Consider the following 27,145-nt stretch of genomic DNA (forward strand, 5'->3'; position numbering starts at 1 on the left):
CTAAAATGGCCCTCACTTCTCAGGGGTCCCTGCCTAGAACAGAGACAGCAATTGCGAGTGCAACCGAGGCAGGATTCCTGCCCATACCTGTGCAGGCACGGGGTGGCCTGACTCATCTGTGACGCTGACCTTGGGGAAGTCCACAGTCAGGGTAACGATGGTGGTGACTGTCCAGGCCAGGGGGTTGTAGATCACAGCAACGTATCCCCCAGGCTCAAGGCCTGCACACACACAAGAGGTTTACTTGCTGCCGTGTGAGACACTCCACACACCTGGGTGCCCCTTGGAACAAGGGAAACTGAGGCAGGTGAGACCAACCCTGCAGACTCCAGGGAGAGGGACAGACAGACACGGGACCTCAGACATGCAGCCACACTCTGTTCATGGCGCTGTCCCGGTTCCCAAATGTGGGATGGGGGTGTCCCTCCAGAAGCTGAGGGTCCATGTACTCCTCACCCATCTCTCCCTGTCAGCCCAATTTCCTGGTGAGTACACTGAGGTCCAGAGAGGTAGAATCACCTGCACAAGGCCTGGTGACTCATCTGGATGGAGACTCAGAGTCTGAAGCTCAGGGGATCAGGCCCCCTCCCTGGTCCCAGAAGCTCTCTTCTCAGAAAGGGGCCTAGACTCTACCAGACTGCAGGGGCTCCCAGCAAGGGCCTTGCTTACCTGTGTGGGCTGGGAACCTGTCCTGGACGATGGCGGACATCAGTTTCTGCACCCCATGCATCCCGTTGTTCAGGCGCCCCACAAACATGTCACTCACCTTGGGGGTGTGAGCCCCGGTGATGGCTTCGTGGTGCTGGACCTGTGTCCCCACCCCGAGCAGGATAAGAGTGCGGTCAGGACCTGCTCCTGCTCAGCACCTGCCCTCCTGGGGTCCACTGGGCATGGGCTCTCTTTCCCTCTTAGCAGGTGCTAGTGGAGAAGGTGGGGGTTCCCCCCACTTTACAGAAGGGGAAACTGAGGTCAGAGAGGCTGATGGACTTGCCCAACTTTGAAGACCTTGTGAAAACCTATACCTGACTCCCTGACCTGGGACAGAAAACAGACTTTCAGAGGCACCCTCCCCAGCTTGATCCCTGAGGAAGGCTTTCTTATCTCTCCCTGCTATTCTTTGGCACTCTGCATTCAAATGGGTATATCTTTTTTTTTCTCCTTTGCCTTTCGCTTATCTTCTTTTCATAGGTATTTGTAAGGCCTCCTCAGACAACCATTTTGCCTTTTTGCATTTCTTCTCTTGGGGATGGTCTTGATCACTGCCTCCTGTACAATGTCATGAACCTCTGTCCATAGTTCTTCAGGCTCTCTGTCTATCAGATCTAATCCCTTGAATCTATTTGTCACTTCCACTGTATAATCATAAGGAATTTGATTTAGGTCATACCTGAATGGTCTAGTGGTTTTCCCTACTTTCTTAAATTTAAGTCTCAATTTGGCAATAAGGAGTTCATGATCTGAGCCACAGTCAGCTCCTGGTCTTGTTTTTGCTGATTGTATAGAGCTTCTCCATCTTTGGCTGCAAAGAATACAATCAATCTGATTTCGGTATTGACCATCTTGTGATGTCCATGTGTAGAGTCTTCTCTTGTGTTGTTGGAAGAGGGTGTTTGCTATGACCAGTGTGTTCTTTTGGCAAAACTCTATTAGCCTTTGCCCTGCTTCATTCCATATTCCAAGGCCAAATTTGCCTGTTACTCCAGGTGTTTCTTGACTTCCTACTTTTGCATTCCAGTCCTCTCCCTATAATGAAAAGGACATCTTTTTGGGGTGTTAGTTCTAGAAGGTCTTGTAGGTCTTCATAGAACTGTTCAACTTCAGCTTCTTCAGCATTACTGGTTAGGGCATAGACTTGGATTACTGTGATATTAAATGGTTTGCCTTGGAAACGAACAGAGATCATTCTGTCGTTTTTGAGATTGCATCCAAGTACTGCATTTCGGACTCTTTTGTTGACTATGATGGCTACTCCATTTCTTCTAAAGGATTCTTGCCCACAGTAGTAGACATAATGGTCATCTGAGTTAAATTCACCCATTCCAGTCCATCTTAGTTCGCTGATTCCTAAAATGTCAATGTTCACTCTTGCCATCTCCTGTCAAACAGGAGAATTTACCTTGATTCATGAAACTAATATTACAGGTTCCTATGAAATATTGTTCCTTAGCATCGGACTTTACTTCCATCACCAGTCACATCCACAGCTGGGTGTTGTTTTTGCTTTGGCTCCATCTCTTCATTCTTTCTGGGTTATTTCTCCACTGATCTTCAGTAGCATATTGGGCACCTACCGACCTTGGGAGTTCATCTTTCAGTGTCCTATCTTTTTGTCTTTTCTTACTGTTCATGGGGTCCTCAAGAAAATTAGAGATACCAAGGGAGCATTTCATGCAAATTTGGGCACAATAAAGGACAGAAATGGTATGGACCTAACAGAAGCAGAAGATATTAAGAAGAGGTGGCAAGAATACACAGAAGAACTGTACAAAAAAGATCTTCATGACCCAGATAATCACGATGGTGTGATCACTCACCTAGAGCCAGACATCCTGGAATGTGAAGTTAAGTGGGCCTTAGGAAGCATCACTATGAAAAAAGCTAGTGGAGGTGATGGAATTCCTTCCAGTTGAGCTCATTCAAAAACTAAAAGATGATGCTGTGAAAGTGCTGCATTCAAGATGCCAGCAAATTTGGAAAACTCAGCAGTGGCCACAGGACTGGAAAAGGTCAGTTTTCATTCCACTCCCAAAGAAAGGCAATGCCAAAGAATGCTCAAACTACTGCACAATTATACTCATCTCACACACTAGTAAAGTAATGCTCAAAATTCTCCAAAACAGGCTTCAACAGTATGTGAACAAGTGAACTTCCAGATGTTCAAGCTGGATTTGGAAGAGGAACCAGAGATCAAATTGCCAACATCTGTTGGATCATAGAAAAAAGTGAGAGAGTTTCAGAAAAACATCTATTTCTTCTTTATTGACACTGCCAAAGCCTTTGATTTTGTGGATTACAACAAACTGTGTAAAATTTTTAAAGAGATGGGAATACCAGACCACCTTATCTGCCTCCCGAGACATCTGTATGCACGTCAAGAAGCAACAGTTAGAACTGGACATGGAACAATAGACTGCTTCCAAATCGGGAAAGGAGTATGTCAAAGCTGTATATAGTCACCCTGCTTATTTAACTTATATGCAGAGTACATCATGAGAAATGCTGGACTGGATGAAGCACAAGCTGGAATCAAGATTGCCAGGAGAAATATCAATAACCTCAGATATGCAGATGGCACCACCCCAATGGCAGAAAGAGAAGAGGAACTAAAAAGCCTCTTGATGAAAGTGAAAGAGGAGAGTGAAAACGTTGGCTTAAAACTTAACATTTAGAAAACTAAGATCATGGCATCCGGTCCCATTACTTCATGGCAAATAGATGGGGAAACAGTGACAGACTTTATTTTGCGGGGCTCCAAAATCACTGCAGATGGTGATTGCAGCCATGAAATCAAAAGACACTTTCTCCTTGGAAGAAAAGCTATGACCAACCTAGACAGCATATTAAAAAGCAGAGACGTTACTTTGCCAACAAAGGTTCATCTAGTCAAAGCTATGGTTTTTCCAGTAGTCATGTATGGATGTGATAGTTGGACTATAAAGAAAGCTGAGCGCAGAAAAATTGATGCTTTTGAACGGTGGTGTTGGAGAAGACTCTTGAGAGTCCCTTGGACGGCAAGGAGTTCCAACCAGCCCATCCTAAAGGAAATCAGTCCTGAATATTCATTGGAATAACTGATGCTAAAGCTGAAACTCCAATACTTTGGCTATCTGATGCGAAGAACTGATTCATTAGACGAGACCGTGATGCTGGGAAAGATTGAAGGAGGAGGAGAAGGGGGTGACAGAGGATGAGATGGTTAGATGGCATCACCTACTTGATGGACATAAGTTTGAGTAGGCTCCAGGAGTTGGTGATGGACAGGGAGGCCGGCATGCTGCAGTCCATGGGGTCGCAAAGAGTTGGACATGACTAAGCGACTGAACTGAGCTGAACTCCCCAGCTTCACCTCCATGGCCCAATCATCCCATAAGTTTCTAACCTGCTCCAGACATGCTCTGTACGTGACCTTGACACTCATCTGCATCCTACAGGGGCAATATTACCTCTTCCTCACAGAAGAGAGTTGAGTCTCCATCTCCATGGGGTGAAGCCACGTTTGTCCCCGCTCTGATGGTTGGGAAAGTCAATCCGTTTCCCCACCCACCCCACTCCCACATACACAATGACTAGTCCTGCCAACAGTTCTCTTTATGAATGTCATGGCCAGTGTGGCACATTTCTGACTGGAGACAAGTTTTAGCACTTCTTGGTTCTCATCAGTATGGTGGGGGACAAGTGGAGATGGAGATTTGTGGACATCTTCTTTTGTGGCAGCCACTGAGATCAGCAGTTTATATGCATCATCATATTCAACTGCCTGCCACCTGTCTAGGTGGACAGGGGCTTCTGATTATCCAGGGAGAGAATCAGGCTCAGAGAGCGAAAGTCACTTGCCTGAGGCCACACAGCTCAACTGAGATTTGAACCTGCACAGGACGGTTGGGCACCAACACTGCTCCACTTTGCCCTTTACCCTCTGGGTGAACCTGGTTCTAAAGCTCACTGAAGCCACAGGTGGAAGTCTGGGGATGTAGCCTTGATGCAGCTTCATCATGCACAGGTCCTGGGACCCAAGGTGACCTCAGTGTTCTCATCTGTCAAGTGGACCTGTAGTGACCGGGGACCGGGAGGATCTGGCGGCCTAGGGAGGGGGAAGCACACACCCAGGAGGGTCCCATCCTGTTCCTGCCACTGAGAGGTGTGGTGTTACCTCGGAGACCGCCCAGCGGAGCTTCTGGAGCTGCTGCAGGCCCCAGGCCCGGTCCAGGAACCGGTGTGGAGCCAACATGAAGCGTGTGAACATGGACTCCCCGGCGTAGAGCAGAGCACTGGCTCGCCGTGCCAGCCTCTTGAGCCCACTTCGGGAGGCATAGAACCCGGTCCAGGAATGAAACATATCTAGGAGAAAAAGGCCAGTAGTGGCTAGGATGTCCTGGAGCCCCCTAAGCCTCAATCCTGGAAGACAGAGGAAGATGGTGTTAGTGAAGGGTAGACTCCTACCAGGTTACCTGGGGAGGCAACCTGGGTTGGGGGTGATATCAGGGCTCCTGCTCCAACCAGGCAAGCAACTGCCCAGGAGCCCTTGAGGAGATAAGCAGGTGGCAAGGTCAGGCTGGGCTGGGCCAAGCCTGGAGAGGCCTGGGTACTGAAGGACTGTGATGGGGACAAGACAGCCCAGTCAGCGTGGGACCCTGGGAAAGCCTGTGAGCAAAGGTCTTGGAGGACTTCAGGGGAGGAGGGAGTGGGATGAGGGCCAGGAGGACAGGACCCAGAGGGGAGGGGCCTGGAGTGCTGGCAGCCCCTGTGTGTCAGGATCCTGGAGAAGCCTGCATTTCAGTGGGGTCCCTCTGGCTGCCTGCAGGGAGGGATGGGAGGGATGAGAGAGCCCAGGAACTACTGTCCTGACCCTGGACTGAGAGGACAAGGGTGGTGGGGGAAGGACAAAGGCTGAGCGCCTTGGGGACAGGCTGTGTCTCAGCAGGTGGCTCACTGTTTGCTATTATTTCTGCTTCCTGCCTCCTCCCCAGGCTGGGCTGTGCTCCCATTCCCTGTTCTTCCCTCAAAGGACCTGGCTCAGACCAGGAGGGGTAGCCATGTGGCCTGGGGAAGGATCGCAGCTGTGGGGCCAGATGCAAGGGTCCTCCACACAGGGCCTCCCCCACGCTGAGTGTGGACAGGTCAGGCACAGCCCCTCCATAGCCTCAGCTCTAAGCTCAGCACCAACCCGCCAAGGCTGTCAAGATCCCACTGTCCTCCAATCAGGACCCAAGCCTCCTCTCTGATGTCCAGTCTCTGATTAAATGGCACCTCCTCCAGGAATCACCAATGTAGCCACGCCCACTCCACCACCCACAGGACTTATCTGTGTCCTTTCCACCAGGATGCAGCCACTTCCATAGACTTCCTCCCCCCTCGCCCCCTACCCCAGCCTCAACATAACCCCACATACATCCTTGTATCCCCTCCCACCTCAAGTGTAACCAGGCCTACATAGAGGTATCCACTTCCACCTGGGCCGGAGCCCCACCCACATCCATGTAGCCCCTCCTACTTCCCATTAGGGGAGGAGAAGCCAGTCCTCCCCTAATCATAGGTTCCCAGGAGGTGTCCTGAGAGCTAAACAGCTTCCCCTTCTCACCACTCAGATGAGAGGCCAAAGCCCAAGAGGTACGACCAACTCAGGTCTGGGGGAATCAGGGCAGTGCCCAGACTGGAACCAACCCCTCTCAGTGGGGACCCATCCTGGTGTCTCTTTGCAAGGGAAGGAAATGAGAAAAGAAGTATTTACAATTGAACTGCCATGTGGGTTCAGTCCTCCGGGAACCCACTTCACTGATAATGAGGACCTCTCCAGCTGAGTGATCCCAGCATGGACCTGGGGCTGGGCAAAGCTGGCTGGAGGCAGGGCCTGATTTCGTGTCCCTGGGATGCCCTGGCTCATGGGGACCTGGGCCCTTTCCAACCTTGATACCTTCTTCAGCCTCTTGGTTTCTCGTTCTGTGCAAAGACGGAGCAGGAGGACAAGGCTCCTTGAAGGACTCCGGGGTTTTATGCAATCAAGGTTGCAGAGGATTCGACCATTTGGCCAAAAACATTCCCTACTGATGTCCTGATCAGGCCCTGGGCTGGGGTGTGGAGGGTGGTTCTGTCTCCCTAGCTGTCAGTGGGAGGCTGTGTGTGCAAAAGTCCTTCCTGGCTTGTAGATAGGGGAGCCAAGTCTGCAAGGAGCTCAGCACAGGGGACAGTGGGGTTGGGCCTGAGAGTGGTGCTGATTCTGGGCAGGCCCTGAACTAAGATTCCTTAGGAGGGACTGCCCAGATCATGTCACAAGTGGGACCTTACCCCACGTGACTGAGATGCTATCATAAACTATTAACGGCAACATCTGCTGTGCCCTCTCTTTGGGTCAGGCACTAGGCTAAGGGCTCTCCTCCTTCTCACTTAATTTTTACCTTTGATGCACTAAGCACCACTAACATCCTTATCTTCCTGACAGAGGACAGATCCCAGGGTATGCATGTATCCAGGCAGAAGGCTCACGCCAAGACCTTTCACCCCTTAGACCAAAACCATCCCAGACTCCAGGACACAGGCTTGAGGAAGACGAGGTTCCCCAATAAGGACTATGTGGTAATCAGTGAAAACTGGGGCCCTGGGGGCAAAGAGGGGCCAAGGGATCTAGCCTTAAAGTCAGGAAGGCTTCCTGGAGGAGGTGACTCTACAAGGCAATGAGGACTTTCCAGAAAGAGAGGGTGGGAGGAGAGCACTCCCACAGGGAGCACTGTAGTGAAGGGCATAGAGACAGGAACCTGCTGAGTGTGGACCCTGGTGAGAGGTTCAACGTGCTGGGACCAGGCTGTGTACCTTGGTGGGTCAGGTAGGTGCGAGCAGCCCCCATATCTCCCCCAGTCCCCCTAGTAGGCTCCAAGCTCAGGGCTGAGCAGACACTGCGTTTGGAGACATTTTAACTCCCTGGATCACCACCTCTACCCCCAGAGGCTCATACCTGAAGAATACGGCAGGAAGTCACGGTGGTCTCGGACCTGCACTGGCTCATGTTCAGAGTGCAGAGTTTGGAAGTATTCGCTCAGCGTGGCGTACACCATCAGGACACCAAACTGGGATACATGCTTGTTGATGTAGCCCATTAGATAGTCCATGTTGGCAAACTGCACCGAGGCATTGAAGAACTGCCTGTCGCACCCCTGCAGGCCAGGGAACAGAAGCAGCGCCTTGCATTTCTGGGAGCAGAGCCCAAACTAAACAGGGTGAATTCCCCTTCAACCCCCAAAGCCACCCTCCTACTCCCCATGGGGGCCAATAACCTTCCAAGTCAGCTGGCAAGCTCAATGCCCTGAGTGCTTCCTTCTCTCCCCCACTCTCTTTATCATGTTCTAATGTCACCCCTAGTACTGGTTTATCATATAGCTGGATATTTGTACTTTTCCAGCACCTTTCCCCAACTCTTCTTCACCTTAACCTCACCTCTGGAAACCACGAATCACCTCTTTTTTCTATAAGTTTGTTTTTTTTTTTTTTCCAAGAATTCACATATAAGTGAAATCATGCAGTCTTCCTCTTTCTAACTGATTTCACTCCCTGAACATTTGTTAGACTCCATCAGGATTACTACTTACTAATGTCATTAATAGTAACAACATACTAAGTATAAATAACAATGGTAATAGGTTGCTCATGTTTATTGCCATTAATTTCATCTTTAAAAAGGTTGTCAAAATTTAATTAAGTTGGTAAATTCCTATATATCTACCAAGACTGACTCATGAATAAGTAAGAAATCTGAACAGACTGATTACCAGTTACAAAATTGAGTCAAAGTCAAAAAACATCCCAAAAAACAAGTTCAGAAACAGTCAGTTTCATTGGTGATTTCTACCAAAAATTTAAGAGAAAATAATACCAGTGCTGCTCAAACTCTTCCAAAAAATGAAAGAGGAGGGATTGTTTCCAACCTTATTCTGTGAGGCCAACATTACCCTGACAGCAAACAAACAAACAAAAAAAGAATCCTGCAGAAAAGAATGTACAGGTTGATATTCTCGATGAACATAGGTGAAAATATCCTCAAAAAAAAAAAAAAAAAAGCGTTAGCAAGCCAAAGTCAGCAATACATGCAAAAAACACTACACCATGGGGTTTATTCCAGGGATCCAAGCATAGTTCAACATCCACAAATCAATGTTGCACACCACACTGAGAAAATGAAAGAATCACACATTCAACTCAAGAGACGCATAAAAAGCATTTGACGAAATTCAACATTCTATTATGATAAAGCTCAACAAAGTGGGTAGGGAAGGAACATGCCTCAACTTAAAAAGGCCATATGTGACAAGCTCACAGCTAACATCATGCACATTGATAAAAAGCTAAAAGCTTTTCTTCTGTGATAGCCAGTGGGAGTTTGATGTATGACACAGGGAACTCAAAGCCGGTGCTCTGTAACAACCTGAGGGATGGGGTGGGAGGGAATAAGGAGGGGAATTCAGGAAGGAGGGGACACATGTATGCCTGTGGCCAATTCATGTTGGTATATGGCAGATACCATCACAATATTGTAAAGGAATTATCCTCCAGTTAATATAAATACATTTTTTAAAGCCTTTCTTCTAAGATCAGGAAAAAGTCACAGATGTTCACTCTTATCACTTTTATCTAACATATTATTGGAAATCCTTGCCATGGCAATTAGGCAAGGGAAAAAAAGGCATCCAAATTGGAACAGAAGAAGTAAAACTTTTGGCAGATGTAATGATATATGTATAAAAACCCTAAAGACAAAATCTGTTACCAGTAATAAATCCAGTAAAGATACAAGGTACAAAATCAATATACAAAAATCACTTGCCTATTAGTGTTTCTGTGCGCTAATAACAGACTCTCAGAAAGAAACAAGGAAACAATTCCACTTTGCATCAGACTGATTAAAATACCTAGGAATAAATTTGACCAAGTAGGTGAAATATCTGTACACTGAAAACTATAAGACATTGATGATTGAAATTTAAGAAGACACAGATAAATGGAATGATATTTTCTGTTCACAACTGAAAGAATTTATATTGTTAAAATACCTGTATTACACAAAGTAATCCACAGTTTCAATGCACTCCCTATGAAAATCCCAATGATGTTCATCACAGACACAGAACAAACTATCCTAATATTTGTGTGGAACCACATAAGACCCTGAACATCAAAGGAAATTTTGAGAAAGAAGGATGAAACTGGAGAAATCACCTGCCCTATTTTCAAACTGTACTCCAAAGCTACAGTAATCAAAAAAGGCTGGTACTGGAATGAAAAGAGACATGCAGATCAATGGAAGAGAGCAGAGTGCTCAGAAATAAGCCCAGGCACATGTGACCAACTACTTTATGGCAAAAGAGCCACGAATATAAAATGAGGAAAGGAGAGTTTCTACAATAAATGATGTCGGGAAAACTGGATGCCATGTGAAAGAACGAAACTGGACCACTGTCTAACACCATGCACAAGAACTAACTCAAAACGGATTAAAGAATTGAACACAAAACTTGAAACTATGAAACTCCTAGAAGAAAACATAGGTGGTAATCTCCTTGCTGAGGTCTTTGTTGCTGGACCAAGCTCCAGTTCACCCATGCCATGCTAAGCAAAGCCAACTACTGATAACTGGGTTTGGTCAATGTATATATATATATATGTATACATACATATCTATATCTATCTACCTATGTATCTATGGATAGAGAGTTTATTTGCAGTGCACCAAGAAAGGAGAATGGCAGCTCATGCTCAAACAATCCAAACTCCCAAATGGCTTTCAAAGGAGAGTTTTCAAAGGCAACATTAGATGTGAGGGTTGTAGCATGCATTATTAGCTCATGGAATTTCTCTTTCTTGGTTGGTGGTATTATGGTATTTCTGGCTCCAGCTAACCTGAGGTCTACATACTGGTGGTCAGCACACAGTCAACTTCTTCACCTAGCGTGGAGTTTTGTGTCTGCAGAACGACGCAAGTACGTGGCTCTCGATAGTGCCCGTAGTCCTTGGAGGATCTGCAGGTCCTAAGCTAGTCTTATTTCCTTTTGTTGCTGCATTCCTTTGTCTCTTCATTTTCTCTTTTCTTTGACTGAATTTGCTCCTGGGAACTCAGGGAAGATCTAGGAAGCTAAAGCTTTTCTACAAACAAGAAGTGAGGGACAGGGAGGGTGTGGGAGTCTGCCCCTGAGAAGGGTCCTGCTGGGTTTCATTTTGATGATATTTCTCTTTTGTATTTGACACCAAAAGCAAGGGAAACAGAAGAAATAATGAATAAGTTGAATGACATCAAACTAAAGAGTTTTTGTGCAGCATAGGAAACTTCAAGAAAATGAAAGGACAACCTACCAAACAGGGGAAAATATTTGCAAATTATATATCAGATAAAAGATTAATACCCCAATTACATAAGGAACTCATACAACTCAGTAACAAACAACTGGTTAAAAATTGAACCAAAGACCTGAATAGATATTTTCCCAAAAAAGACATACAGATGGCCGATAGACACACGGAAAAATGCTCAACATCACTGATCGTCAGGGACATGCAAATCAAAACCGCAAGGAGACACACCTCACACCTGTCAGAATGGGTTTCCTGTCACATAGAAGAAGCAACAAGTGCTGGCGAGGATGAGGAGAAAGGGGAACCCTCTTACACTGTTGGTGGGAGGATCAGCTGGTGGGGTGAAGCCACTGTGGAAAATAGACTGGCAGTTCCTCAAAAAATTTAAAGTAGAGCTACATATGAGAGCATCTGGATATTTATCCGAAGAAAACAAAATTACTAAGATATCTGCACCACCATGTTCATTGCAACATTATTTAAAATAGCCAAGATATGAAATCACCTAAGTGTCCATCAGGGCTTCCCTGATAGCTCAGTTGGTAAAGAATCCCCTGCAATGCAGGAGACCCCGGTTCGATTCCTGGGTCGGGAAGATCCACTGGAGAAGGGATAGGCTACCCACTCCAGTATTCTTGGGCTTCCCTTGTGACTCAGCTGGTAAAGAATCCACCTGCAATGCGGGAGACCTAGGTTTGATCCCTGGGTTGGGAAGATTCCCTGGAGAAGGGAAAGGCTACCCACTCTAGTATTCTGGCCTAGAGAATTCCAAGGACTAAATAGTCCTTGGGGTTGCAAAGAGTTGGACATGACTGAGTCACTTATACTTCACTTCACTTCACTTCACTTCTAAGTGTCCATAAAGAGAAGAACAGATAAAGAAAATGTGATATATATACAGAATGATATATAAAAAGCCTTTCTTCTAAGATCAGGAAAAAGTCACAGATATTCACTGTTATCACTTTTATCTAACATATTATTGGAAATCCTTGCCATGGCAATTAGGCAAGGGGAAAAAAGGCATCCAAATTGGAACAGAGGAAGTAAAACTTTTGGCAGATGTAATGATATTATATGTATAAAAACCCTAAAGACAAAATCTGTTACAAGTGATGAATCCAGAATGAATGGTTATTCAGCCATTAAAAAAAAACACACACACAAGGAAATCCTTCCATTTGCAACAACATGGATGGGAACTTGAGGGCGTTGTGCTAAGTGAAAGAGCTCAAAGAGAGGAAGATGAATGCCACATGACGTCATTTATATGTGAATTTTTTAAAAATAACATGAAAAATAAGCTCATGTACAGAGATAAACTGGTGAACGCCAGGAGTGAGGGCTGGAGGGTGAGGGAAATGCATGATGCGGGTCAAAAGGTACAGACTTCCAGAAGCAAAATAAATGAGTCATGGGGATAAGTGTATAGCATGGTGACTGTCGCTAATAATGCTGTGTTCTCTTTCTGAAAGTTGCGAAAAGAGTAGATATTAACCTTCTCATTACAAGGAAATATTTTATACTTACGTGTGGTGACAGATGTTAACTAGATCTATTGCAGTCATTTTCCAATATTTACATGTGTGGAATCATTTGGAACTAAAATTATGTTATATGTTAATTATATCTCAGTGAGAAAAGAAAGAAAGAAAGTGAAGTCACTCAGTCATATCTGACTCTTTGAGACCCCATGGACTGTAGTCTACCATGCTCCTCCATCCATGGGATTTTCCAGGCAAGAGTATTGGAGTGGGTTGCCATTTCCTTCTCCAGGGGATCTTCCAGACCCAGGGATGGAACCTGGGTCTCCCGCATCGTAGGCAGATGCTTAAGAGAAAGCAGCAGTATAAAAAAGTTCCCCCTAAGAGTCACAGTATTCTAAATTATCATTGTTGAAGTTTGACATAAAATGTAATTATAGTGAGAATGTATGTAAGAGGCAGGGCTCGCAGGAGGCAAAGTCTTACTTTGAGATGAAATTATGCAATGCATACAGTTGTTCAAATGCATTGCATGTGTATCTCAAATCTTAGACTCAATCTAATATCTATCATCTCTGATTCCATACATTAAAGTTTGTAGCTCCTGGCTCACAGAAGTTTTGCAGAGGAGACCTCTGTCCAACTCTAATGGGCACAAGGAAATAGGAGCAAAGAAAGTTCTTTTTAGGCGTTGACAGGTGAGCCCAGGCAAAATTAGTCCTAGAAGTGGCCAGTGTGAAGAGACCATCAGAGTTTATTGGTTCTCAGGATGGCTACCCTGGGGCTCAGACAGTAAACAATCTGCCTGCAATACAGGAGACCTGGGTTCTATCCCTGGGTCAGGAAGATCCCCTGGAGAAGGGAATGGCAACCCACTCTGATATCTCTGCCTGGAGAATTCCATGGACAAAGGAGCCTGGCAGTCACATCTGACTCTTTGAGACCCTGTGGACTGTAGCCCGCAAGGCTCCTCTGTCCATGGGATTCTCCAAGCAAGAATACTGGACTGGGTTGCTGTGCCCTCCCTCAAGCTGGCTAAAGAGATAAATTCATGAGATCTATATGTGTCATCTTTCTTCTGAATTTTGTTATGAGCTCACCACAAAAACTGATGAGGGTGGATAACATGATAAACAACTTAACTTCCCTGTCACAGGTAGACAGACCCCTGAGACAGGGCCAAGCAGCCCCAGAGATCCTGCCTGGATCCAATCAAAGGCTTTGGTCAGAGGGCAGAGACGCTCATGACTGGACATGCAAGGTTGTTTCAGGGGTGCTCAGAGCCATCTCCACAAGGAAGTATTGGAGTAACATGTTGCTGAGGCAAGCCTAGATTTATAAAACCTACCAACCTAGATAGCATATTCAAAAGCAGAGATATTACTTTGCCAACAAAGGTTCGTCTAGTCAAGGCTCTGGTTTTTCCTGTGGTCATGTATGGATGTGAGAGTCGGACTGTGAAGAAGGCTGAGTGCCGAAGAATTGATGCTTTTGAACTGTGGTGTTGGAGAAGACTCTTGGGAGTCCCTTGAACTGCAAGGAGATCCAACCAGTCCATTCTGAAGGAGATCAGCCCTGGGATTTCTTTGGAAGGAATGATGCTAAAGCTGAAACTCCAGTACTTTGGCCACCTCATGGGAAGAGTTGACTCATTGGAAAAGACTCTGATGCTGGGAGGGATTGGGGGCAGGAGGAGAAGGGGACAACAGAGGATGAGATGGCTGGATGGCATCACTGACTCGATGGATGTGAGTCTGAATGAACTTGGGGAGTTGGTGACGGACAGGGAGGCCTGGCGTGCTGCGATTCATGGGGTTGCAAAGAGTCGGACACGACTGAGCGACTGATCTGATCTGATAGGACCCCAATTTGACAGTCTTCATAATGGATTGGGTATAGGAGAGCACACAATGATATAAAATCTTGCAATCTGGACCCAAGTTATTTTAGGTGTGCATGCGTGCAAAGTCAATTCATGTCCAACTCTGCGACCCTATGGACTGTAGCCCACCAGGCTCCTCTGTCCATGGGATTCTCCAGGGAAGAATACTGGAGTGGGTTTGCTGAGCCTTCCTCCAGGGGATCTTCCCAACCTAGGGATCAAACCCATGTCTCTTACATTTCCTGCATTGGCAGGCAGGTTCTTAACCATTAGCACCCCCAGGGAAGCCCTTTATTTTAGGCAGATGTTTTTATTTTCCTTTTGTAAACCTCAAATTCTATTTTGAATTGTTGAGAAAGTAAATATTTCATTATTCTGTTTCTTTACTTCCTGCAGATATTTTCGGTTATGCTTCAAGCTGCAGCTAAAGTCACATGTATTTATATATTTTGACTTTGTCATACCAATTGGCCTATTGATATAATGTATAGAATTTTGTTTGTTAAAAATTTTTTACTAATATATGCACGTATATAAAAATGTACTAAATAAAAATAGCAAAGAAAGTAAATAGCATTTAAAATGGTAGTCAAATGCTAAAAAGCAGGCTGTGGGACTTATCTGATTGAGTCTGAACACAAATTTCACCTTCCCAACTGCCCTGCTAAGTAGCTGTGTGGCCTTAGAGAGATTTCTTAACCTCTCTGACTCTCAGTTCCCTCATCGGCAAATGGGATACCATGCTGCCTGCCCCCTAGGCCCAGTGCGGCAGATTAAATGTATAAGAAGAGTGTATCCCATAGAACAGTGCTTGGGGCACAGTAAGTGAAAGTGAAACTGAAAGTCACTCAGTCATGTCCAACTCTTTGCGACCCCATGGACTATACTGTCCATGGAATTCTCCAGGCCAGAATACTGGAGTGGGTGTCTGCTCCCCTCTCCAGGGGATCTTCCCAACCCAGGGATCCAACCCAGGTCTCCCACATTGCAAGTGGATTCTTTACCATCTGAGTCACAAGCGAAGCCCAAGAATACTGGAGTGGGTAGCCTATCCCTTCTCCAGTGGATCTTCCCAATCCAGGAATCGAACCATGGTCTCCTGCATTGCAGGCAGATTCTTTACCAACTGAGCACCTCTCTCAGTAGGTGCTCCATAAAGTTTAGCTGTGACAACAATGAGGAAGTAGGGTTGGGCACTGTCTCCTGGGGCATACTTTTGGCCCTTGACCTCAAATTGAACCTACGAAGCAGGTCTTGTCATCATCCCTATTTTACAGATGAGAAAACTGAGGCTTAAGGGTCCTAAGTCTCACAGCAGCTGAGTAAGCAGCCAGGATTCAGGCCTCCAGCCCTGCAAAGGGAAAAGGAGGAGATGGCTGGGTAGAAGTAGGAGACCCACCTGGGTGAGGGGCTACATTTCAGATGGGAGAGTCTGGGGTGATCCAGCATAGGGGAAACAGCTGGTAGAGTGGGTGAGGACTCGAGGGTCGGGGGCTGCAGGGAAGGAGGCCTGAGCCAGGGCTGGGACAGCTGCCTGGCCCACTGCCTGGATGGAGACTGATCTGGTTAGAGGTGGACCAGAGTCCAGGGTGGACCTATCACAGCAGTCCTTGGGAAGAGTTGGGGAACCAGGGCCTGGGGCCCCGACTTACCCAGGGCCAGAGGATGTGTGGTGTCAAAAACCAGGGGGCTCGTTTCCTCACATTGTAGGACAGGGTGTTGGCGTAGCGTTGGATATTGCTCAGGGTGACAGGTACAGTCTGGTTGGGGTACATTCCATCCCAGGGTGGATCTGGGAAGACAGCTTTTTCATTCCAGTAAAACCCTTTACTGAGAAGCAGAGGAATGTTAGAGGAGACACCCTGCTGGGAGGGCAGGCCTGCTCGAGGCCTCTGTCTCCCATCAGTTGGACAGACAGGCAAGTGGTGGGCAGATGAGAGCCTTGTGGACAAGAGTCACCACATCTCAGCCCTGTGGGATCTTGGGCATGTCACCCTGCAGGGCGCCCAGAGCATGGTAGTGAGTCCCTCTCCTCCCACCAGGTCTCTTCTCCCAGCTGCCCTTCATCCCGCTGACAATCTCCCCTCTTCAAAGAGGGGTTCACCCACTGCCTGCAGCCTCACAGGCTCAAAGGGACAGAAGCGGACTGAATCCAGGTCTTCCAACCAGACAGCCCACAGGAGGGCTGTTCCCATGACTTGGATCCTTGGAGCCGCCTCCTGAGCCCAATGCTGCTGCCCTCACGGCTGCTACCGCGGGACCTTGGGTGGGCGTCTAGACCTCAGTTGTTCTTTCTGTAAGATGGGTGCTAGGTGAGTCCCCTCAGGGCTGGCCGTGAGGGTGGGGGCTGACGTGCTTCAGGGAGAGGGTTGGGAACAGGGTCTGGCCCAAGGCAAGAGCTCACGAGCAATAGCCGTTCTCATCCAGGACGTGCGTGAAGATTTCCTGCTGCGCCAGCAGGGACTTGGATCCTCTCCACACGAACTGCATCTCCTGCAAACCCAGAAGGAACAGTGAGGGCCCAGGGGCAACAGGATGCCCGGCTCCCCTCCCCAGAGCCCGCCTGAGTCTCATGGCTGCCTGCACCCCCTCCTCTCAGTGGCTCACGGCCAACGTCTCCCTCTGCTGCCTCCTCCTCAAGATTCCTCCTGACCTCCTAAAGCCACAGAGGGTGGAGGAATTTGCCCTTCAGAAGGCGCCTTCCTGCACATTCATCCCACCCCTCCTCAGGGCAGGACATGCTGTCAGAACCTGCCAGCCATACTCTTTCTAAATCTGCTTGAATCCCTCCCACACGGGGAGCTCATCACCTCTCATTGAGGGCATGGTCCATTTTCACGTTCTGATGCTTAGAAAGTGCTCAGGGCTATGAAGCAGGGATAAAATCCTGCTTCCAGGAGAATTACCTCGGAGCCATACAGTTCCTGACGCCTCTGTGATTTGGTTTCTGCTCACGAATCTCTGGGAATCACACCCAGCTCACACACTTATCTGAATCGAGCTGCTATAGGAAGTGTGTGCAGTGTAAGGCGTGGCGCTTGGTGGGGTCACTAAAAACCTTACTTCTCTAGCCTGCTGGGAGCCCAGAGCCTCTTTGATAACTCCACGTTACCACTGCCCTGCAAAACTTTATTATCAGAGTGATCTGCATGGAATCCTTACATTTTTGGCCTTAATTTCTCCATCTAGGATAATTTTACACTACCTGTTTTGGGTTGAATAGTGTCCCCCCAAAAAACACATGCTGAATTCCTAATCCCATTAGCTCATATGACCTAATTGGAGATAAGGCCTTTACGGAAGTTATTGAGAAAAAATTATCATGAGGGCGGACAGTTATCCATTACAAGTAGGGATAAAAGGAGAAATTGGATCCAGACAGACACAGTGGAAGATAACACAGGGAGAAGTCATCTGCCTCCAGGCCAAGGACACCTGAGGCCCCCAGAAGCAGAGAGAAGCCTGGAGCTGACCCTTCCTTGACGTCATCAGAAGACGCATGGCCCTGTCCAGGGTTGGTCTTGGAGTTCTGGCCTCCAGACCTGTGAACAACATTTTCTGTTGTTGGGAGCCCCCAGTTTCTAGTACCTTCTTAATTCAGCCTCAGTAAATGAGAAACTACATCATAGGCTGCTGTGAGGATTAAAGGAAACCCAGAGGGCGGTGGCTCCCACCAGGCCTGGCACTTTGTAGATGGCAAAGGCAGTGTCTGGGTGGTTGTTGAGTGTTACATTCACTCATGCTCGCTGCCCACCCATCAGAAGAGTTATTATGTCCCAGATACACTGAACCCCCAACCGCCTCCTCTCTGCATTGAGCATGGTTTACTGAGTGCAGGTCTGTGCCAGTCCCTTTGGAGACTCAAAGAAGAAGGCAGCACCAGCCCAGCTGCAGGGGGAAGGGGACTCAGGGCCGCAGGCATCCGAGCTGGTCCTGCAGCTCAGCCAGGAGCTAGATCTGCAGGAGGAGAGAACCATTCATGCCAGAGGGCACAGCAGGGCAAAGATGGGCCTGGGACATCCCATGGCCTGTGTAGCTGCCAGCATCCCAAATGCTCAGGAGAATAGCAGGGGCAGTACTCTTGCCTGGAAAATCCCATGGACAGAGGAGCCTGGTGGGCCGCAGTCCATGGGGTCGCTAAGAGTCAGACACGACCGAGCGACTTCACTTTCACTTTTCACTTTCATGCATTGGAGAAGGAAATGGCAACCCACTCCAGTGTTCTTGCCTGGAGAATCCCAGGGATGGGGGAGCCTGGTGTGCTGCCGTCTATGGGGTCGCACAGAGTCGGACACAACTGAAGTGACTTAGCAGTAGCAATGAGATGCAGGAAGGAATAGAGGGGGAAGAAGCAGAGGTGGGTTGGTAGCAGTGCATGCAGCTCATGGCTCACCTGGTCCTGCTGCATGGTCTCCTTCAGGTCATAGTCTATCCGGGAGATGATGTGGCCATTGAAGCCCGCCAGGGCAAACAGGGTGGGAGTCGTGGCAGATGCGCCAAATGAGTCCACCTGCCAGGAGAACTGCGGCCGGATCCCAAATGTTTCATAGAGAAACCTGTGTCCTTCTGCAAAGAGATCAGCCTTGGGGATAAAAGTGTGGTGGCCCCTTGCCCCCTAACTCCCTCAGAGCCCTTGACTTCTCAGGGCTAGAGTGCCTTCTATTTGGCAAGGAGGGTCTTGCTGCTATAGATACTAACACAGAGGTCAGATCCCAGAATCATCTAAACATTCTCTTCTTTATTCATGATTTATGAGCCACCACAAGTGAACCAAAGATCAGGGTGACTGCAGAAGTCTCCCAGACTTGATAAACCATTAATTAGCATTCACCAAGGATTCCCCCAAACATTATTTATCACCTGGGAGTTACAGCCTGCATTTTATGGCGAGGAAAGGAAGACCCAGAGAGCTCAAATCACTGTGTGTGTGTCTGTGTCTGTGTGTCCGTGTCTGTGTGTGTTAGTCGCTCAGCCGAGTCCAATTCTTTGCAATCCCATGGACTGTAGCCCGCCAGGCTTCTCTGTCCATGGCATATTCCAGACAAAAGTACTGGAGTGGGTAACCATTCCCTTCTCCAGGGGATCTTCTCAACCCAGGAATCTAATCCTGGATTGAATCCAGGTCTCCTGCATTGCAGGAAGATTCTTTACCATCTGAGCCACCAGGGAAGCCCTCAAGTCACTGGTGTTAAGTCAAACTGCCCTTCATTGATGAGTTGCCCAGGCTGGGACATTGCCTGTGGCCCTGAAGATGATTCCAGGGTCATGGGACAGAGCTGTAATCAGATCCATATACAAGGCTCATCCAGGAAGAAGGTGACTGCTGGGAGGCTAGGGAGGACCTGAGGAAGATTCGTGGTCTAGTGCACAGAGGTGGTGATGAGGGTCAGTTAGGCTGTTGGACTTGGGGTGGGGCTCTGAGCCCTCAGGACCACTGGGAGCAGCAGAGGGGGAGCAGGAAACAGAGGAGACCAAGAAGGAGCTGCTGGAGGGGAAGGGGAAGACTGCGGGGTGGAGGGTCCAGGTTGAGGGAGGGTGGGTCAGCATCATCACACTGAGGGGCAGTAAGCTGTGGAGGACATACCCTCTCCCCAGAGGGGCAGCCTGAGGAGGGCAGGCCTGAGGGCTGCAGACTCCATGGCCCAGAATTCATCACTCACAGGATTCTCTCTTTGCTTACTGGACACCGACCCAAAGCCAAGGGATGGCGTTTCACTGGTCTGATCAGTCATGGCAAGATCATTTTGTTGTGTCAGATTTTTGTTTTCACAGACTGTGGAATGGAGAAGTGGGCAGAGACTATGATCATATCAAAAAAGATGTATGGGTTTCACCTGCTTGGGTTTCAGGACAAGAATTTCTACCTTTTTAATAAAAAAAAAAGAGGAGGTAAGCCTCCCTTGTACCCCTTTTATTCCTTGAATGTGCAAATATGGCTTTATGATGACTGGAGAAGCAGCAGCATTCTCTGATTATGTGGGAAGTGAAGTGAGAGTCACTCAGTCGTGTCCGACTCTTTGCGACCCCATAGACAGTCCATGGAATTCTCTAGGCCAGAACACTGGAGTGAGTTGCCGTTTCCTTCTCCAGATTATGTGGGAGAGGATGTGAAAATATAAGAAACATCAATGGGCTGCAGAATCAGTTCTAAACCTCCTCCTGACCGCTTCTTTGATAGTAAATAGTAAATATCTTAAACACTCAAGTCATTGTTAATACAGGTTTTCTAGACTCCAGGAAAAAAACATTTCTGAGATTCTGATGAACAAGTGAATATTGAATGAAACAGCTAATAATCACCCAAGATTTATTTTTCTCTCTGCCGTTTAGTAACAGAACCACATAATCCTGCTTAGGGAAGGACAATAGAATTCTAGCTGGAGACTGCATTTCTCAGCTTCCCATGGAAGATAGACCATGTGACTAGGTTCTGAACAATGGATATGAGCAGAAGTGATGAGGGTAAATTCTGGGTCACCTTCACAAGGTTGCAGCCCGCCGCCATCCCCTTTCCCCCTTCCCTGAGAGGATGGCACTTCAGTGAGGTGAGCCACCTGCAGCCAGGCAAGGAGAGCAGAGACACGCTAGGGGATTCAGAGCAAAAGACGCAAATAACTTGGATGCCTGGATTTCTCTGTGACGCAGCGCCCCCTAGTGGCCCGAAAGAGCCTGCAATCATAAACTTTTCCCCCGCAGAGAAGTAACCTTCATCTTGCTTGAGCCACAGCCACTCAGTCACCCTTATGCAGCTGAACATGCGTCCTAATCAGCACAATGACCAGGTCAAGACCTACCTGGACAGTATGTGGCAGGCAGAGCCAGAGTTCAGGGACTGAGGTGACAGAAAGGATAAAGGGACATAGGAAAGGTGTCCGCCACCTCAGCTGGAGAAACCTGCTTCCCTCCTTCTCAGGAGAGTGCTAAGCATATTAGATTAAGACTCCCTCAAAACCATGATGAGGTGCCATCTCACACTGGTCAGAATGGCTGCTATCAAAAAGTCTACTAACAATAAATGCTGGAGAGGGCTGCAGAAAAGGGAACCCTCTTACACTGTTGGTGGGAATGCAAACTAGTACAGCCACTGTGGAGAACAGTGTGGAGATTCCTTAAAAAACTGGAAATAGAACTGCATACGACCCAGAAATCCCACTGCTGGGCATGCACACCAAGGAAACCAGAATTGAAAGAGACATGTGTACCCCAATGTTCATCACAGCACTGTTTATAATAGCCAGGACATGGAAGCAACCTAGATGTCCATCAGCAGATGAATGGATAAGAAAGCTGTGGTACATATACACAATGGAATATTACTCAGCTGTTAAAAAGAATGCATTTGAATCAGTTCTAATGAAGTGGATGAAACTGGAGCCTATTATACAGAGTGAAGTAAGTCAGAAAGAAAAACACCAGTACAGTATATTAATGCATATATATAGAATTCAGAAAGATGATAACAATGACTCTATATGCGAGACAGCAGAAGAGACAGATGTAAGGAACAGATTTTTGAACTTTGTGGGAGATGGCGAGGGTGGGATAATTTGAGAGAATAGCATTGAAACATGCATATTATCATGTGTGAAATAGATCGCCAGTCCAGGTTTGATGCATGAGACAGGGCGCTCAGGGCCAGTGCACTGGGATGACCCTGAGGGATGGGATGAGGAGGGAGGTGGGAGGGGGGTTCAGGATGGGGAACACATGTACACCCATGGCTGATTCATGTGAATGTATGGCAAAAACCACTACAATATTGTAAAGTAATTAGCCTCCAATTAAAAAAAAAAAAAAAAAGACTCTCCGTCTCCTGAACTGCCCTGGAGACTGAAGTCAGTGGGTGTACATCTTGTTCTTAGAACCAGGAGGTTATTGTGGGAGGAAATCGGTGTCCATCCTCTAGGAGTCCTAGGAGCTTGGCTGGTCTTCAGAATATTATAGAGCCTCACAGTCCCCTGCGGAGAAGCCACACAGGGTTCCACGTTCCTTCCCACACCAGTGATGAGAACCCACACTTGCTAAGATGCTGGATGCCATGCTGGAGTGCAGGCCTGCAGGATCAGCTCTGGGGAGTTCAGCATGGTGGGTGTGGTGGGCTGAGACCACAGGTGAGGGCTGTCCCCGTGTGGTCACCCCCAAGGAGGGTGGGTCAGCACCCACTCCCTCCCTCTGTGCTCCCACCATTGTCAGACCAGACCCTGTGCTGAGTCCTGGGGACCCGGAGGAGAATCAGATGGTGGGCACTGCCAGAGACCACCTATAGTTCCAGGAGCAAGAGGGGGAGGTGATAAGGTACTGGGGCCCAGTGGAGGCACCTGGACCATGAGACCCCTCAGCTGAGTTCAAGGTGAGCTGTTCAAGCGGAAAGAATAGGAAACCTCGTGACTGAAAGCACAGGAGACATGTCATTGGAGCAGGGCAGGGCAGCAGGAAGGAGACAGATGGGAAGGAGGGCAGGGGATGAGACCCGAGGCTGCACTAAGGAGACTGGCGAGTCTGTATGAGGACAGCTAAAGGGTGGCCACCCCATTCCCACTTACCTTGCTACGGCTTCAAACCGAAAGACCTTTAACAGGAGAAATGAGACAGTCACGGACTTTGGAGTCAGAGAACCAGGTTCAGCACTGGCCCTGCAGACCTGCCTGGTGGGGGAGGCTCAGTCTCTCGGCTTCGGCACCTTCACAGGCATGGGGGCGGGGGGGGAGGTGACAGCCCTCCTCCTAGGGTGTGAGCATGCACGGGGGCACAGAGGCAGCTCCTGGCACGCAGGAGGACTCTGTGGCTGGCATCATGGTCAAACGTAAAGACAGTAGCATGCAAACACACACTACCATATGCAGAATAGACAGCCAGTGGGAATCTGCTGTATGAGAGGGAGGTTCAGAGGGAGGGGACGTATGCGTGCCTGTGGCTGATTCATGCTGATGTGCGGCAGAAACCAACACAATACGGTAAAGCAATTATCCTTCAACTAAAAATAAATTAAAAAAAAAAGAAAGGGATGTGAGGGTCTGAGAAGGAAGGGTTCTGTTGGCAGGACCACCTTCGGGATGGAAGTGGCAAATCTTGAGGTTGAATGAGGTCTAGAAGCAGGAGAGTAGAAGCTCAGATGAGGGAGGGACCCCAGATTAAAGCGGGAAAAGGGAAGATAGTGCTAAGCGGGTCTTTAGACAATCTCCAATGCTATTTCGATGTTTGTCACAGGGGGTAACTGGGGTTCCTCTTTCGTGGAGTGATGGCGGAGCTAGAGCTTCAGCCATGCCCTGGAGGAAACCTTAGCTGGTCCACTAAATTTTGCTCTTTTTGTCATCAGTGTCTCTTTTGCAAAACGAGACTGAAAATCCTGATGCCTGCCTGTAGGGCTGGGTGAAGTGTTGCTCGTGAACGGCATTGGGAAGTGGGAGAGGACTTCGTCCCAGTGCAACTGTGCGTGGTGGACAGTGTCAGTGGAGGTGACTGCTGTTATTGTTGCTGTTATTCATGGTAGTAGGGGTGTTGATAGCGGCGGTGGTGCTGGAGGTCTTGGTGTTCATGGTGGGGGTTGCGACCGCGGTGGTTGTGGAGATGGTGGTTGTGGTGTTGAAGGTGGTGATGACGATGGGGGTGGAAGGGGTGGTGAAGTGGTGTTGGTGGTGCTGATGGTGACAGTGGAGTGGTTGATATTGTTTAGGCTGTAGTAACAGGGGTGGTGGTGTGATGGTGAGGGTATAATGGTTGAGATTATGGAGGAGGTGGTGTTATTTTTAGTGATGGTGGTGGAGGTGATGGCTGAGGAGGTAATGTTGGAGATGTGGGATGGAGGAGCTTCGGGATGGACAAGGTCGTGGTATTTAGAGTTGTGCTGGTGACGGCTGAAGTGGTGGTGTTGGAGGTGATGCTGATGGTGGTGGTAATGGTGTTGCTGTTGGAGTTGGAGGCATTGATTTTGGAGGTGGTATTGGTGGAGTAGGTGTGGGTGGAGTGATGACAGAGATGGGATCTAATCTTTACCTAGCATTTACTAGGGACCCACACATTGTACTCAATGTGCTCTATTTGAATTATCCCAATTTAATTTTGATACAAACCCTTTAAGGGAGGTTTTACTTCCTTATCAGACTCATTCATGGAGAAGGAAACTGAGGCTTCAAGAGGTTACATCACTTGCTCTGGATCACAGGTGGTAACTTGCAGAGTCGGGATACAGCCAGTCAGCCCGTCTGGTGTAAACTCACACTCTTAGCACCTGCACTCAAGGGCACGAGCACGGACGCGGCACCAGCAGTCACAGTGCTTACTGGTCACAGTCTCCTGTTTAGAGGGGAAGATGAAGCCCAACACCCAGCCCCAGCCTAGCAGGAGACCCAAGGGACCCCAGGCCTGGGGAGGGGTAATCAAACCCGTGAGCTGGAGGATCTGGTCATCGACGTGGGTCACGGCCTCATCGTGCATGACCTGGCCTCCGAGGACAAACTCCAGGCGTCCTTGGTCCACAAGCTGGCGGACCTTGGCATTGTGGGCAGAGAGAAAAAGCCACGTTACAGCCCCCGAGCTGTGCCTGGTTGTGTTTGTTGGGGACATGCCTGTAGCATATCAGGGTCCTTCCTTCAAACTCCTTACCTTCATGTATTCTGCAAAAGCAGGACCCTGTCGGTCCTGGTCAGCACTGTGTCCAGTACCTAGACCAGCATCTGGCCCACGGCTGCTGCTTCCTCAAATGTATATATATAAGCACATGTGTTTAATATTTTGCTGTTGAAATCATGTCAGTCTTCTGGAAACTTGGGCTTCCCAGTGGTAAAAGAATCCCCCTGCCAATGCAGGAGACTCAAGAGATGCAGGTATGATCCCTGGGTTGGGAAGACCCCCTGGAGAAGGGAATGGCAACCCTCTCCAGTATTCTTGCCTGGAGAATTCCATGGACAGAGGAACCTGGCGGGCTAGGGTCCATGGGGTCACAAAGAGTTGGACTCGACTGAATGACTAACACTTTCACTTTTCATATAATTATCCATATCAGGAAATTTACCATTAATAATGCTGCTATCAAATTCATAGACTTTACTCAAATTTTGCCATTTGTTCCATTGATGTCCTTTCTTTGGTGTAAGAGTCAATCTAGGATCATGAATTGCTTTTAATGTCATTTCTCTTTATTATCCTTCAGTTCACAATGCTTCCTGAACCTTGCTTTTTCTTTCATGGGATTAATAATTTTGAAGATTATCAGCTAGCTATTTTGTATGTGTGTGTGTGTGTGTGCTCAGTCATATCTTGCTCTTTGCGATCCCAAGGTCTGTACCGGCCAGGCTCCTCTTTTCATGCAATTTTCCAGGCAAGAATATTGGAGTGTGTTGCCATTTCCAATCCGGGGATCTTCCTGACCCAAGGATCGAACCCATGGGTCTTGCTTCTCCTGCAAGTGGATTCTTTACCACTGTACCATCTGGGATATTTTGTATAAAGTCCTTCCAATTGCATTTGTCACGATTAGAGGACAAATGTTTTAAAATACCTAAATTAAGGGAGGAATGGAAATATAAATAAGGCCAAAGACTGTGGCAGTGAGGCCACCACGCTGTTTATAGACTGTACTGTAATTGCTGAAGGTGCAGTATTAGTAGTGCATTCACTCGAGGAATTTTGAATAACACCTGCTGTTACTGTTTTAAATGAGCACTGTGAAATGCAAATGTCTCCTTCCACATTAATCAATAAGAAATGCCACAGCCATCAGCGATTTCTGGCCTTCAAATATGAATGAGAGCTCCCAAAACTGCGATCCAGAGCCGCTGTCCCCCCTCCACGGTGACTGCTGAGGAGCTGGGGGAACGCAAAAAGCAAGGTGAGCAGGGAAACTGGCTTGGCCCCAGATAGCTGAGGAGCATGTGAAAGGAATGAATTCAACGACCCAGAGGCTTGCATCTTCCCCTACAAAGAACGCTAAATTCCTTAACTTGATACCTGACCTTTGATGTTCAGACTGCCTGCTTTCTTTACTGCAAAGTTGTATGTAACCTGACTTCTCCCCTTCCTCTTAGAGCAGTTTTCTCAGAGCTACTGAGATGCTGTTTCCTGGGCTCAGAGTTCTAAACATTCCCACTAAATAAAGTAACTCTCTACTTTCAGGTCGTGACTGTCTTTTTTAGTCGACAGCACCTATTGCCCACCAGTCACTGCCCACCCAGTGGGGATTCAGCCAAAACAAAGAAGGGAAAAACACTGGCTTCCAGGGCTACACCGTGGAGTTGCCTGCCCAGGTCATAGCCAGACCACGTGTTTAACCGGGGGTAAGAGACAGACAATTGATTTGGGGGTATCGATGAAAAGGAGTGAGGACTGCCCACTGGAGACCCTAAAGAGTTATGCTTCGAGTCAGGATACCTGACCCAGAATCCCACCTGGCTGGTATAAGCTGTGTGACCATGAGCCCGTTGCCTGCCTTCTCTGAACCTGGACCAGCTCTGTACAGCATGGTTAGTATTCCAACCATACTGGCTGTTGGAAGGAGTCAATGCAATAATGTGTACAAAATCCTGGCAAGCACCTGGCATATGGGAGAGCCTGTGTACTGGCCTCTCAGCTCCACAGGCTGCAGGTTCCCATCCCTCTCAGGGTGGCGGGGCAAACTGGTGGACACCCTCTTTCACCATCTGAGCTTTGCTACCTTGAGCAAGACTCTGGGCCTCTGGGTCTCACCATCAGTGACTGTTCTGCAGAAAGGTGAAGCCTGGGGGCACCAAGC

The 27,145-nt window shown here is 48.0% G+C and overlaps 1 protein-coding gene across 1 annotated transcript in view; it reads right to left on the reverse strand.

Moving 5' to 3' along the window:
- The window catches only part of LOC147370319 (epididymis-specific alpha-mannosidase-like), a 45,493-nt gene that overhangs the window by 14,829 nt on the left and 3,519 nt on the right, over nucleotides 1-27,145 (reverse strand). Inside the window, exons 3-10 of the mRNA XM_086407519.1 lie at nucleotides 24,801-24,906; nucleotides 18,812-18,984; nucleotides 16,823-16,911; nucleotides 16,071-16,248; nucleotides 7,667-7,865; nucleotides 4,871-5,058; nucleotides 670-808; nucleotides 88-221 (exon numbers count right to left, since the gene is read on the reverse strand). Coding sequence (XP_086263645.1) covers nucleotides 88-221; nucleotides 670-808; nucleotides 4,871-5,058; nucleotides 7,667-7,865; nucleotides 16,071-16,248; nucleotides 16,823-16,911; nucleotides 18,812-18,984; nucleotides 24,801-24,906 — 1,206 coding nt within the window. The remainder of the gene's footprint in view (nucleotides 1-87; nucleotides 222-669; nucleotides 809-4,870; nucleotides 5,059-7,666; nucleotides 7,866-16,070; nucleotides 16,249-16,822; nucleotides 16,912-18,811; nucleotides 18,985-24,800; nucleotides 24,907-27,145) is intronic.

Source organism: Bos grunniens, chromosome 6 (genome assembly GCF_055505025.1).
Source record: "Bos grunniens cultivar Pamir isolate PY7600 chromosome 6, Bosgru_T2T1.0, whole genome shotgun sequence".
Taxonomy (NCBI): domain Eukaryota; kingdom Metazoa; phylum Chordata; class Mammalia; order Artiodactyla; family Bovidae; genus Bos; species Bos grunniens.